General features: G+C 37.1%; 1 protein-coding gene across 2 annotated transcripts; it reads left to right on the forward strand.

The window, feature by feature from the left end:
- The first annotated feature begins 9109 nt into the window (after nt 1-9109).
- On the forward strand, nt 9110-13332 carry LOC113356507 (chromatin assembly factor 1 subunit FAS2-like). Of its 2 annotated transcripts, none has more exons than XM_026599661.1 (12): nt 9110-9391; nt 9478-9589; nt 10156-10182; nt 10320-10392; nt 10482-10585; nt 10670-10884; nt 10991-11093; nt 11435-11507; nt 11597-11685; nt 11781-11922; nt 12095-12195; nt 12832-13332. In XM_026599661.1, exons 1-12 carry the CDS (start codon nt 9278-9280, stop codon nt 13050-13052), a joined length of 1374 nt encoding a protein of 457 aa, XP_026455446.1. In that variant the 5' UTR covers nt 9110-9277; the 3' UTR covers nt 13053-13332. The 2 variants fall into 2 exon arrangements, with proteins under 2 accessions (XP_026455446.1, XP_026455447.1); XM_026599662.1 differs by having other exon boundaries at nt 11784-11922.
- The last annotated feature ends 16 nt before the right edge of the window (nt 13333-13348 follow it).

Here is a 13348-nt window from a genome sequence, read left to right on the forward strand (position 1 = left end):
AAGCAAATATGAAAGCAGAAATGATGACAACAAACTAAAAACTTAATAACAAGCCGTATGCCTCCCCGGCGGTGGCGCCAAAATTTGACCGGTTGTCAGCCGTGCAAATATAATTCACTTTCTCATTCAACTAGATATAAATATAGTACGTGATAAGAAAGAGTTTGTTCCCACAGAGAGGCTTTTGTTGTTATCAATTTTCAGTTTCTTAGTAACCAAAAGGGGGGGGGGGTTTGTTTTATCTAAATAAACAAAGCAATAAAAGTAATCGAAAGCAATAAAAGTAACCGAAATCAATAAGGAGAAGATATTGGTCATGGAATAATATCATTCACAAACATGTATTTTCATCAATGACTAGACTTGAAATTTTAATCTCTCATTTACTAAAAGTCTAAGGATATCTTGAGCACAAGAGTATCCCGTTTATTTCCCGATTTTATCACAAACAACATTAAAAGATGCTATTGTGAAATCTACCTAGAAAGCAACCTAAAGTGTAAAAGCATAATTAAGTTTAACTCCCTAAGAGCAATAAGTTCTATGAAATAAGACTAATCAATGCAAACAAACGTGTAAAAGCACTAATTTGTTTTAACAAAGGTTATGATTCATCTGCAATTATAAAGATGCATCACTACAAGTAATAATGGCACTATGCTACTTGCAATCAGGAATTATCACTTTTTCGTATAATAACCCTAATCTAACAAAAGAGATGAATGTAAATCGGATTGATTCCGGACTCAACCTAACAAACAATCAAATCATATGACAATTTTAATAATGAATCATAAACAATAAAATATTGAGACAAAACTAATTCATTAAATCAAATAACATGTTTGAGAAATCAACTTTTATCCCATAACCAATAGTTGAGTTTAGTTACTCATAATAATGGAGTTCATCATAATCATAATCAATAATAAATTGAAGCAGATGAAAAATAAACGAAAGCAAAGCCTCGTAGAATCGCCGCTCTCCAAAGTTCCAAATAGAAAATAAAATACGTCCTAAAGAAAGTAGAAAACTTTTCTTTTTGTAGCTCTTCTTAGGTCAAGTCTTCAAAAGCCCAAAATCCAATAGCAAGATGTCCACCAAGCCCATATGTGAGAAAAACCCATGTAGAAAATATGTCCAAAAGAATGTCACCGGAAATTGGTCGGAAAACATCTCAGGTGATCGGCAAGTCCACTCGGTAACCGGTCAACGAGTCAACTCGGTCAGGTCAACGAGTCAGAACGGTCAAACTCAGTGAGTCACGCCGAGTCAGTCAGTTGGTACCAGTCAGATTAGTCAGGTCTGAGTTAAGGCTAACTCAGCTGACTTGTTCTAAGCCAAAACCATTTCGCAGGCCAGAGCTTTGCTGCTGCACAATCATTGTGCAGCCAGCTATTGCACCTGCACTCTTTCCATACCCTGCACTCCGCAATCTGTCAAGCCAACTCAACATCGCCGGCAACAGCTTAGCTTTTTGCAAACTCAAAACAGCACCCGCTAAGTCGCAAGCACTCAACACCAAAAGCAGCAACATGTCATGTAGTTCATAGCCTTCAGCTCCATCCCCAGCTCTGCATTGCACTAAGCCTTAACATTTCATCTCACCACCTGCATCACTTGAAACATCAGCTCATAACCAGCCATCAACCTCTTCCCGCAGAATGCAGTCCATGCCTCCATATCTCAATTAACCATTCTTACTGCAATATCACTCCATTGATTTCACGGCTATTCATCTGAGCTTCCAGTTCAGCTCCAACTGGCACTCATTCCATTTCTGCTCCATTTAATCCTGCAGTCCAGTTACCCAACACCTGCTATCTCCTTGACATCAACCACTAGCACCAGCTATCTCTCTGCAGTCCAGTTACCCAACACCTGCTATCTCCTTGACATCAACCACTAGCACCAGCTATCTCTCAACCACCAGTTCAGAGCAATAATTCCATTCTACTGCCAAGCTCTAACTCCCCTCGCTGCAACTGCATCTCAGCTAACCACAGCTGTAGCTTCACAATTTCATATACCACCAGCATCTTTCACCATTTCAGCTGTATTGGAATCACCACTTGCAACATCTTGAACTGCAGCTTTAAATCCAAATCAACACCACCTGAAACTGCAGCTGCTAAGCCGCAGCAACTCACAACACATTCAATCACCTGGTCTTCACTTCAATCATCACCTGTAGCTGCACTTCATACTCTGCAACATCCACAATTCACCAACAACAGCAACCACCTCCAATTCCAACATCATAATCTCTGCATCTCACACAGCCATTGCCCCTGCGAACAATGGCAGTAACATCTCACCTGCAACTGCAACCTGATATCCGAGTCTCCAACTGCAGCTGCAACTGAACTTTACTAAAGCATAGAACTGCACCATCATCTCACTTCTTTCCTCGCTTAGCCAATTACAGTCACGGCAAAACAGACCCATGCTCTAATCCTGGAAATTCACCACCTGCACAATGCTAGCACATTCCCTGTAGTTCACACTGCCTAGCTATTGCAACATCATCTCCTGTTTGTCTGCAATCAGTATTACCAACAGCTGCTCAACTCACACCCTGTCGAGTTCTTCTCGTTCTCCAATTCACTTGCAATTGCAACCTAAGCATACATCTAACTCCCTGTAGCTTAACTATTCATGTCTTCAATCTTCTTAATTCAGCAACACAAGACTCTAATTAAAGGGCAGTTCTTCATCAGGTACTTGATTCAACAGCAACACCAATTCCACTACTGTATCACCATCGAAGTCCTAGTTCCATGAATTCAAACCCTGAACAAAACCCATCTTCAATTTCATCTTTTCTTCTTCAGATACCCTTTAACACAAATCAACCAACCTCCATTCATCATTGAATTTCTTACACACAGCAGAAAACCCTAATTTCACCATCTCGAATTCGTAACTCACCAGGACCTTTCTTTCCATTATTCCATCTCGATCCAGATTCATCTCTTAATTCCACCAACAGAATCCCCCAACCAATTGCTCCATCAATAGCACAACTACGAACCCAAAACTCCACTGAATCGTCTTCATTCTGTCCTCCAACATCGATGGCAGAAAACACCCACAGATCAGCAGACAACGATCTCTTGTTGCTTTGATAGAAACCCTTCTTGTTAATCTTCTTCTTCCACTCAATTGCGTCTAATTCATCTCTGTGAATCTCTTACTCTCTGCAACAAAAGCATCATAATCTTCAACTCCATCGAATTTCTTCTCTGCCAGCAGCCGTCCCTCTCTCTGTCTTGAATTAGAGAACAATGATTGAGATACATCGTTATCTCTGAAATCTGGGTGGTAATAACAATTATTACTACATACACCCACTGTATTGATAAAGGCTATCAAAGTGAGCATTTGGCATGTCAGTTTCAGAGAACTGACTGCATGTTCTGTTTCTTGCTCCACTGTCAGTTATAGAGAAATGACAGTTCATTATTCGCCTCCTTGTGGCGCAACCTAGGCGACTCCAAGTATAGATCGCCTGTGAATTGAGCTTTTTGCTTTTTACGTTCCAAATATACGATTTCTCCTTCTTTTGCTTCAAATGACTCCAAAACACCTATAAAACTCAAAACTAAACATAAGAGATGCAATTCACAAAGATAATAACAAAGAAAGCATAAATACTAGATATAAAATTAGGTGTTTTACAACACCTATCAGTGGTGTTGTTAGACCCCCGCTTTTTCATATTAAATTACGAAGTATAACGTTTATCTCTCGAACTTTGTAATTGCGACATAGGCACTATCTTTCTAACTTGTTATTAGATTGTGTGATAAACTTAGGATTGATTTCATGCCTATAAAACTATGTTTAACTACATGAGTTTAAGGAAGTAAACTTACGGAACTTGTTTCACAATTGAACGGATCTGTTAGAGCATTGCTCAGTCGAACTCGAAAGCGTTGCTATCTCAAGCTTGTTTGTCAAGTTTAGATGATCAAAACTATAAGTCTTGAATTCTATTCTACTTATAACTATGTCTCGGACTAGGATAGAATGTGCAATTGAGCTTTTGACTTCACGGCGTTCATCGACTGAAGACGAAGATCTACTGAGGAGAGCTTGGAGGAACTTCATCAGCAAAAGGTATGTGGAGACTAAAACTTATTTATCACTCAGAAGTCTATTCTACTCAATCTCCTATTGAGACTAATTCGTTCGTGTATGTATATAGACTTTTACATTATACACATTTGATATTTCGAGTTGAGTTTAACTTGCTTATATTTTTCTCGAAATATGTGCTGGAAGCATTTTTGCTTTAGCTACATTCATCATTATTCTTGACGAGTTTATTTAGAAACAATTTATTTGTTGGAAACTAAATAATGAGTCAAAAGATGATCATGTGAAAATTTCCTTGAAACATCTTACATGATTTGTGTGAGACAGTTATTTGATGTAGACTCGGAATGTTTCGTATTGATCATTCGATCACTTGAAAGTTACTTATAAGCTAATAGTTTTTGTGAGACAACTATTGTCGTCTTCTAAGGATGTTTCAATGATTGAAATGGGAGTTCATAACAATTAAACATTGTCTGGATATAACACAGTATGCATACCAGTATGCAAACTGTTGTAGTATGATTTAGGTCTGCAAACGATATTAACTGTTAAAGTCCGGGAACCAAGTATGCATACCATTATGCGAACGGTTCTACCTGAGTTAGGCCCGGGACGACAATATGCATACCGGTTTGCGAACTGTCGGACAATACCAAAGTCCAGAACTTAAGTTTGCGTACCCGTTTGCAAACTAAGTTGGTTTAAGTTCTAAAATCGGTTAAGTATGATTTCAGACTCATGAACAAATACATATATAAAATAAGGAATGTAATCTTTGCAAACCGTGGCTTAATGTTCATGAATTGATTCTCTTGAATCAATCTGATTTTGTTTCAATTGTGTCTTGTATACTTGTATGAGAATATAAACAATTGAAAAACTCTATGAGTAACACAATTAGATTCATTCGATTTGATCTAGAGTGTTAGATGAATGTGGTTAAAAAAAAGTGTCCATATGGCTAGCTCCGGTTAATCATTGTTGAGCCAACTCAATATACACGTTTAGGTACGATTACCCATATCTAAATGAAGGTATATTTCATTTAACAAGCTAAGACCATCTAACGGTGGAGAGATATTGCTGTGGTTTTAAACAAACTTAACTTGAATCTCAAATAAGGTTTTCATCTAACGGTGAATACTTATTGCTTTGTCTCAAAGCTATCAAACCCTGATTTGAAGCCTATATAAGGGAGAACTCTAGCAACTGGGAACTAATCCCCACACCTCTTGTGTGATACTAGTTGCGTACTAGAGTCGATTCTCCTTTAACCTAGGTTTTTCCTAAAACCATTATAGGTTAACGACTTAAAGACTTAATTGGGATTCTGAAACCAAACCCACTATTTTCTATGTAGTTGCGTGTTCTGATCTTACTTGTTCTATCGTATTGAGTACCATCTTCTCTAAGATTGGCTCGAGATTTATCTCCGATAGACAAGATATAAAAAATAATCACAAAGCTCTTCGTCTCATTCTTTGTGATTCCACATTAACTTGTTCAACTGCCATATAGTTATTGTAACGTGATTCATATTTCTAGGCTGTTCTTCGGGAATATAAGACCGGATTATCAATTGGTTCCTGTTCACCTTGATTTATCAAAAGACAGAACAAAAACTTCGTAGGTATCTCTGTGGGAGATAGATTTATCTATCATAATAGATTTTTTTATGGGAGACATATTTGTTTATCAAGTCTTTGAGTTTGGGTCGTAGAAACTCTTAGTTGTGGGTGAGATCAACTAAGGGAATCAAGTGCATAGAGTCCTGTTGGGATTCAGAGGTGTAAGGAACGCGACCGTACCTTAATCGGTGTGAGACTTGTTTAGGGCTCAACTACATTCCAGTTCAAAGTTAACTTGTAGTAGGCTAGTGTCTGTAGCGGCTTAATACATTGTGGTGCTCAAATCTGGACTATATCTCGGGGTTCTTATGCATTTGCGGTTCCTCGATAACAAAACTTCTGGTGTATGTGTTATTTTTTTCGCATTATATTTGTTTATATAGATATATCACAGGTTGTGCGTAGTTCAGTCAATTGGTAAATCCGACCTTTGGTTGTTGATTGAAATTGATTGACACTTGAACATTGGTCTTTGGTACCATTCAAGTTATTTCTCGTATCAATCAGGTTCACAGATTTCTATCTGTTCGACTGCATATTGTATTGAGAAATTGAGATATAACTCTTGCGCGTTGTTTTTCCTTCATTGAGTCTGACTGTCTAGTTGATTCTCTTGGAATTATATTGGAGTAGTCCATACAGATTGTCGAACGAAATCTTGGGAGTGGTTGTTAGACCCCCGCTTTTTCAGGATCAATTGGATTGATGGTATGATTCCTATTGTGGATCTTTAGCAGGACCGATCCCTATTGGGGATTTTTAGCAGGACCCGTCTCTACCTTGGGGATCTCTAGCAGGAGCGATCCCTATCTCGGGTCTCTCTGTCATGACCGGTCCCCAATAACAATTTTTATTTCTGGTTTTACATATACTTTAGGGTTTTGCGAATATCTGAATATGAGTTTCTATTTAGGTAAGTACGAGATGTCGACGTAGTGATTAATTTGAACATGTAAAAAAGTATTACCTTTCATTGCTCAAAGATATTTCTTAATACTCAATGTGAGACCCAAACCGAAATGTTTGAGAATCTTTTTGTTAAGATTTTCGAAATCATATGTTTTATTTTTCCAGCAAGTGAAACATATCTCTGGAAGATATATTAGTAAAGCATACTTGTATTCAAGATAATATTGAGTTATCACCCATGAGGTATTTCAGTTTATTAGTTGGAATTAGAAAAACCGAAAATTGGTGTTGTTGCTTATCTTTAGATATTTTCGGTTACGCAAATTTCTTAGTGTCCAATCTAAATTGGCTTATAAAATTGAAGTTTTTTCTTCTTACAAACTTATCCGAACACAAGCACTTTCGTTTATAATTACTATGGTAGCCGACTAATAGTGTTACTTGTAGTACTATTTTGGAGATGAAAATAACCTAATTAGGCGAAATCTCTTATGTCCGCCTATTTAAAAACTTATGTGGTATCAAGAAGCATCTAGATAATACCGCTGGTGGGAAACTAATTTTTCTATTGTTGTTAGTTTTCGATTCGACTGACAAACAAAGATCATTATCTTCTGATATAAGGTCACTCAAACTAGATCAAGGATTCACAGTAGTTCAAATATATCTTCAGATTTGACGATATACTTGTGATCTTCCATTGTTAACATACTCTGTTTTGTGCGCGATCAATCACAAGAGGAATCAAGTTTGTTTTTGCAAGTGCATTAAAGACATTGAAGATTTGAAGACAAAAAGATTTTTTATGGTTTCTGATCTTTGTGATTTACTTCGTGTACAAACTTGATCGAGTGAGATCGACTTAGCTTTGTTTATCTTTTGATAGACATCTTATTGCTAGTCGTATAGATCGACAATCTATCATCTGGTGGTCTTCTTCAAGAGTCGAAGCTGATAAATTGTAAACCCAGATAATCTAGATTTTGTTTGATCTAAACCAAACAAAAGGAGTTTATTAGATTAAACGGAACAACTTTTCTTTAACTCAAATAAATCTCTGATATACTTCTTGAGATTGATAGAGCAGTTACCGAATACAATATAGTCCTTTATTGTTTCGAAATACGACCAAAGGAGTTGAGTGCTTGAAGTCTTCATAGCAGGTGAAGCAACTCAAGACAGTTGACTCTATCTTAGGAACCATGTTCGTTGGCCATATTGGTTGTAGGCGCAGAGATATTGAGGAAACTAGGTAACTAGGAGTAGTTTACTTGGTCTCAATTATATGAAGTTGGTAGTGTTCTTTGTGTAGCGGTTTAATTCTGAGAGTATTCAAAACTGAACTAGTTTCTGAAAGTTTTCTGCAGTTGCGGTTTCCTTGTTAACATAATCTTATTCAGAAAGTTTACAGACCCAAATCTGTGAACCTGAATATGTGTGAGAGTACTTGGACGATCTCAAAAATCAATATCGAAGAATCAGTCAAGTCGTATCATGTGTCTTTACTTTTACTTTTTGCAATTATAATTATTGTTTTAGTTATAATTAAAAGTAAATACATTGTACGTTAATCCAACACTTGGGTTGATTCCTATAGTTGTGTTCGATTTCGATTGATTTTTATTTTTGTTGCTAAGTCCAAAAAATAGTATGATCGCCTGAGAGTATATAACCAAGTGTATACCTTGTGGTTTGCCATCTTTTTGGCAGTCTCTGTCTATATTAGATCACACAAGGTATCAGACTTATAAGTGATATCAAAAAGATTATAGTGTACTTGGTACACTCGTCATTTCAAAAACCATCTTTAAATTAATATTCAAATAGAAACTAGTTTTACTTTTCATTAAGTTTGATTAACATTTAATTAAAATTAAAATTAACCGCTATTACATTACATAATACTTCATCAAAATTAAATTCCTGCAAAACTAGTGTTGGCGCTATAATGAACATCAAGCGATGAATTTTCTATCGCGTATCCAAAGTAGTGTATTTGACATTTTGGCACATATATTTGTCAGATATTTTGGAGAAAATTCCCCCGCGGGCCCTCCCCCAGCCCTCCCCCACACTCACATCACAAATGTAAAGGCCCCCATGCTAACTCCAGCAGCCCATCAGAAAGAAAATCAATGGTGAGTGATGAAGCCACCTAGTGGGGGAGTGATTGTGGGGGTACGTAGCCAATAATGATACATCTACCGGGATTTTATCCCGTAAATATCACCGACAGAGACAAAAACTGGCACCCGCATGCCACACACCAATCCCGATGTTAGAGGGCATTGCCCAACTGCCGCAAGATATCTTCCCGGAATTTACCCCAACTGCCGCAAGATATCTTCCCGGGATTTACCCCGGGATTTTTGGGCGTCAACGTAGCATTGTCGTACAGCTTGGAATGATTTTGCATGTGCATAGGGGGCAGGCCTTAACAGTGTTCTGAAAACAGTCGGTCGTGGGTTTTTATGAGAAGGAGAGATATAATTTGAGAATGACCTAGGCTGTTTCCCGCCTACAAAGCAATTGGCGCCAAAAGAAAACCCCAATCCTTCATCTACTCCGTATTGTTCTTTGACCATACAAAATTTGTTCTGAAATTCAAATTTCTGCTCACAACCCTAACTCGAAGAATGAGGGGTGGAACTGTTCAAATCAATTGGCATGATACCAAACCCGTTCTAACCCTAGATTTTCATCCTAAATCTGGACTCCTCGCCACTGGTGGTGCCGATTTCGATATCAAGGTAATTTCTCATTTCCTTCCTTTATTTCTCTACTGTCTTGATTGGATTAGATCTGAGTTTGAAAATTCTCAATCTGCTTTTTCTAGCTGTGGCAAATAAATCCATCGGAAGGGGAAAATAAAGGTCCAACTGCTTCTTATCAAAGTAGCCTTACTTACCATGGCTCTGCTGTCAACGTGTTACGCTTTTCTCCATCTGGTAAGAAGCTATTGTATACCTCATAACAGTTGCGTGAATTTAAAATGATATTTTCAATTTTAGTTTTTCTTAGGAGATTACTAGGAATATATGATTATAAATTACTTGTTCCGTCTTTAGAAATGAAATGAGAATGTGTGCTTATAATTTTAGCGGCTAGATTGAAATTTTGTACAAAATGTTTCTTTGCTTTTGCGAGTTGCTATGGTTATGGTAAGCTTGCAATACTTACAAAAGTGATTACTCACTTTCATAGAACAAATGTGTTTGTGAGTTAGTTTTTGATATCTTTCAACCTGCCTTTTTGGACATGTTGCAACTTGCAAGCCTGTCAGCACATGTGACATGTATATTTCTCAATTGCTAAAATTCATTTACTTTACCTTAGCACAAGTTCGTAACCAATACTAAATCATGTGTGTGAACCTGAGAACATGTTCGTAGTCAGATGAATTTGATATTTTTCGTCATATGTATCCCTGTATTTGTTGCTGTCTCAAAAGGACATATTGCAAGTTGATTCCATCATTTTGTTCTACAAATAATATATTTCTTAAATTATGCAGGAGGATTGCTCGCTTCTGGTGCGGATGGTATGAATTTCAATATAAAATGATCCTTTGGTTTGCGTAGATGATTGTTTAACCCCATTTTTTTTGCTTGTCCAATATAGACAATCTTATGTTATTTAGTTGGACCCTTACGTGCTGATTGGTTTCTCAAATTTTAGGAGGTGAGCTTATCATATGGAAGCTACACCCAACTGATGTTGGCCAAACTTGGAAAGTGCTAAAATCTTTATCGTACGATTCTATATGGACCTTTACATAAACAGTGAAACATTGTTTCTATTGACATTAGTTGTGTATTCCACTAAAGTTTTGCTGGTTAGGTTTCACCGCAAGGATGTCTTGGACATGGAGTGGTCTACTGATGATGCACATCTTATTACTGGATCTGTTGACAACTCCTGTATCATATGGGATGTCTGTAAAGGTAATAGTTACATCATGGCTGAAACATTTGTCAGTTATCAACTCTGGCAATCATTAATAACTTTGGTTGCTTTCTATATCGAAGGTTCTGTTCATCAGATTTTGGATGGTCATTTGCATTATGTTCAAGGAGTTTCATGGGATCCCTTGGGTCACTATGTTGCTTCCCTCAGTTCGGATAGAACTTGTCGTATCTATGGAAATAAGCCTCTAACTACATCAAAAGGTCTCAAGACATCAAATTATGCAGCTCAGCATGTTATTACAAAGGCCGAACAACAACTTCCAGCTGATTCTAAGGTTAGGAACTTTAGACTATCTCTATCAAGTTTCGTGATGCAAATTATGGGTGGATCTCTTACATGTTATGGAGGTTGTGTTTTTATTCACTTTTTTTTTCTTCCAGATTTTGTCAACTAAAACCCATCTCTTTCATGACGAGACATTGCCATCCTTCTTTCGGAGATTAGCTTGGTCTCCTGATGGATCTTTTTTGGTGGTGCCTGCAGGTTTGGACCTTAGTGAAATATTCCACTCGATGTAATTAAATATGATAATTTATCTTAGCGTATTTCTATATCTATCGGCCTACAATTGCATAACAGGTTTCTGCATGTTTTAGTTCTACTTGTTTAGATATGTGTATGTAACCTGCATTTTGCATTGCTGGTGCTAACTGCCATCGGTTTCTAGTTTTATAACCTGTAACTATTAGTGGTTGTCTTATCTCTAATTTTTTTTGTAGATTTCATGTTCTTTACTACTGCAACCTGCACAACATTTGTCAGCATTAATGGTTACAATTTCATTGTCTTTACCCTTGTAACATTTCTTCATTTTTTTAAATCAGGGTCTTACAAATTCTCTTCTACATCTGACTCAGTAAATACTGCATATATATTTTCAAGAAAAGATCTTTCGAGGTAAGAAATTTACCCATTTGTGGTGGGGGATTTTCATTTTGTTCCATGCTTTAATATTTCTTGTTCTCAATGTTGCTTCTCTTTTCCAGGCCTGCTTTACAGCTCCCTGCATCGGGAAAACCCGTTATTGCAGTACGCTTTTGCCCCATTGTTTTTAGCCTAAGGGCACACAAATCAGGTAGTTTAACTGCTTGTCTATGATTTTCTTTGTGCTGATACTATCGGTTACCTCCTTAAATTTATAGTAACTGTTGGGAGTTTTTGATAATGAAGCAGGCGAATTTTTTAAGCTCCCGTATCGATATGTTTTTGCCGTGGCCACGTTGAACTCTTTATACATCTATGACACAGAGAGTGTTCCTCCTATTGCAATTTTTGCTGGCCTTCATTATGCAGCCATAACAGACATTTCATGGTATAGTGACCCTGAATGTGTTAATTTGTTTCTTTCTTTCCTTCTTTTCTTTTCCTTTCTCCTCATGCCGTTCGATTTTTTTAACATTCCTTTACTTGTTTTTTAATCAGAACAATCTTTAAATGGTAATGTTCTTGATTTCATTTTATTTTCTCTTTTTTTGGTTTGGAAGGTCACCTGATGCCAAATATCTAGCATTGTCCTCTCAAGATGGTTATTGCACTCTTGTAGAATTTGATCGGGATGATCTTGGTTCACCTTTCACCATTTCAGGTTTGGTTGTTTTCCTCATTTTATTTGTAAGTTGTACAAAAACTCAATATTGATGTCAAATGCTTTTGTGCACATGATTTTGTCAACTACCCCCTAGGGGATGATATTTTGTGAGGATGTTCTCCGCACCTTGTAGAGGATTCTTGAAATAAAACCTGCCCATGGTAGAACTTTTAGTCAACCCCGCCCGCTCCTCTTTATTGAAGTACTGTATTTATTTTGTCAAGTAATCCACTTTTTCAAACAACTACATGCCTAGTGTTTGTTATGAAACAAATGAGTATTCAAAGTTTTATTCGCTCCCTTCACTCTGATCCATATTTGGTGTGATCCGTCAGGCTTTAGTAATTGCAACAACTGAGAATCTGAAAGTTATTAACATGGTTCTGAGGATTTTGCTTCTTTGAAATCCAGTTGTTATCTCGTGCTTCCTCCATAACTGACTGTCATATAAATTGATATTGAAATTATCCTTGATATTAGTTTCACTCTCAGCATGTGTGAAGACATTTCTTTGATCCGTTTCTTTATTGAATGGAAATAGAATTTTGACTTTAAAAAAAGTCAGATATCCAAGTCTCTATTTTCTCAATTTCATATAAGTCTAAACAAAACTGTGTTTCACTGCTTTTTTAGAAGCTGAGAAGGCCAAGGACGAAATCAAGAATCCAGTTGATCAGGTCCCCACTGAAGTGATTAATACAACTAATACTGTTGCTGAAGCAGAGTCCAAAGCTGGCAGAAATAAAAAAGAGACAGAAGCAAGTGAAGGGAAAGCATCGCCCAACCCTGTTAGTGCTCCAGTTTCAAATAAACCTGCCAAGAGGCGGATAACTCCCATGGCTATTGATCCATGAACTAAGAGTACCAAGCTGACAGAAATCTAAAAGATGCAGAAGCAAGTGAAGGGAAACACGCATCACCAAACCCTGATAGGACTCCAGTTTCAAATATGAAAATCTATTTACTGTTTAGCTCGTCTCTAAGTGTTGGTCTCTTCCCCGGCAGGGTTTGTTGATTAAGCATTCTTTTTGAATCTATATATGCGAGTCCTGTTTGCTATGTTTTGCTTAATTATGTATAATTCAAGAAATGTTACCGGGTAAATGGAACAACATGAAAAAATGGTTCTACTTAGTCATAGGAATCTTTA

This window comes from Papaver somniferum, chromosome 3, assembly GCF_003573695.1.
Source record: "Papaver somniferum cultivar HN1 chromosome 3, ASM357369v1, whole genome shotgun sequence".
In the NCBI taxonomy this organism is placed as follows: domain Eukaryota; kingdom Viridiplantae; phylum Streptophyta; class Magnoliopsida; order Ranunculales; family Papaveraceae; genus Papaver; species Papaver somniferum.